Source organism: Buceros rhinoceros, unplaced genomic scaffold, assembly GCF_000710305.1.
Source record: "Buceros rhinoceros silvestris isolate BGI_N320 unplaced genomic scaffold, ASM71030v1 scaffold1112, whole genome shotgun sequence".
NCBI lineage: Eukaryota > Metazoa > Chordata > Aves > Bucerotiformes > Bucerotidae > Buceros > Buceros rhinoceros.
This window is the reverse complement of record NW_010399327.1, coordinates 1-209: the sequence shown is the minus strand read 5'-3', so window position 1 is coordinate 209 and position 209 is coordinate 1. Positions and strand designations below refer to the sequence as shown.

The following is a 209-nucleotide window of genomic DNA, read 5'->3' as shown; positions in this document are numbered from 1 at the left end:
TGGGACCCGCCCCAGCAGCGACTCGGCGTCTCCCCCCACACCCCTCCACTCACTTTTAGTCGCGGCGATCAGGTTTTTCCCATCCTTGAGCAATTCCTTGATAAACTTATTTGTCTTCTCCAGCTCGGCCTCATGGGCTCTCACCCGCTCCCTGAACCAGGGGCTGTCCAGGTAGCAGTCGCTGAACTCCAGGGGCTGCAGCCCCATGG

At 60.3% G+C, this 209-nt stretch overlaps 1 protein-coding gene across 1 annotated transcript in view; it reads right to left on the bottom strand.

The window, feature by feature from the left end:
* Positions 1-207, bottom strand: part of ARHGAP10 (Rho GTPase activating protein 10) — a 146,561-nt gene extending 146,354 nt beyond the window's left edge. The window contains exon 1 of the mRNA XM_010131407.1: positions 54-207. Within this exon, the coding sequence (XP_010129709.1) occupies positions 54-207 (154 nt within the window). The remainder of the gene's footprint in view (positions 1-53) is intronic.
* Between the last annotated feature and the right edge of the window lie 2 nt (positions 208-209).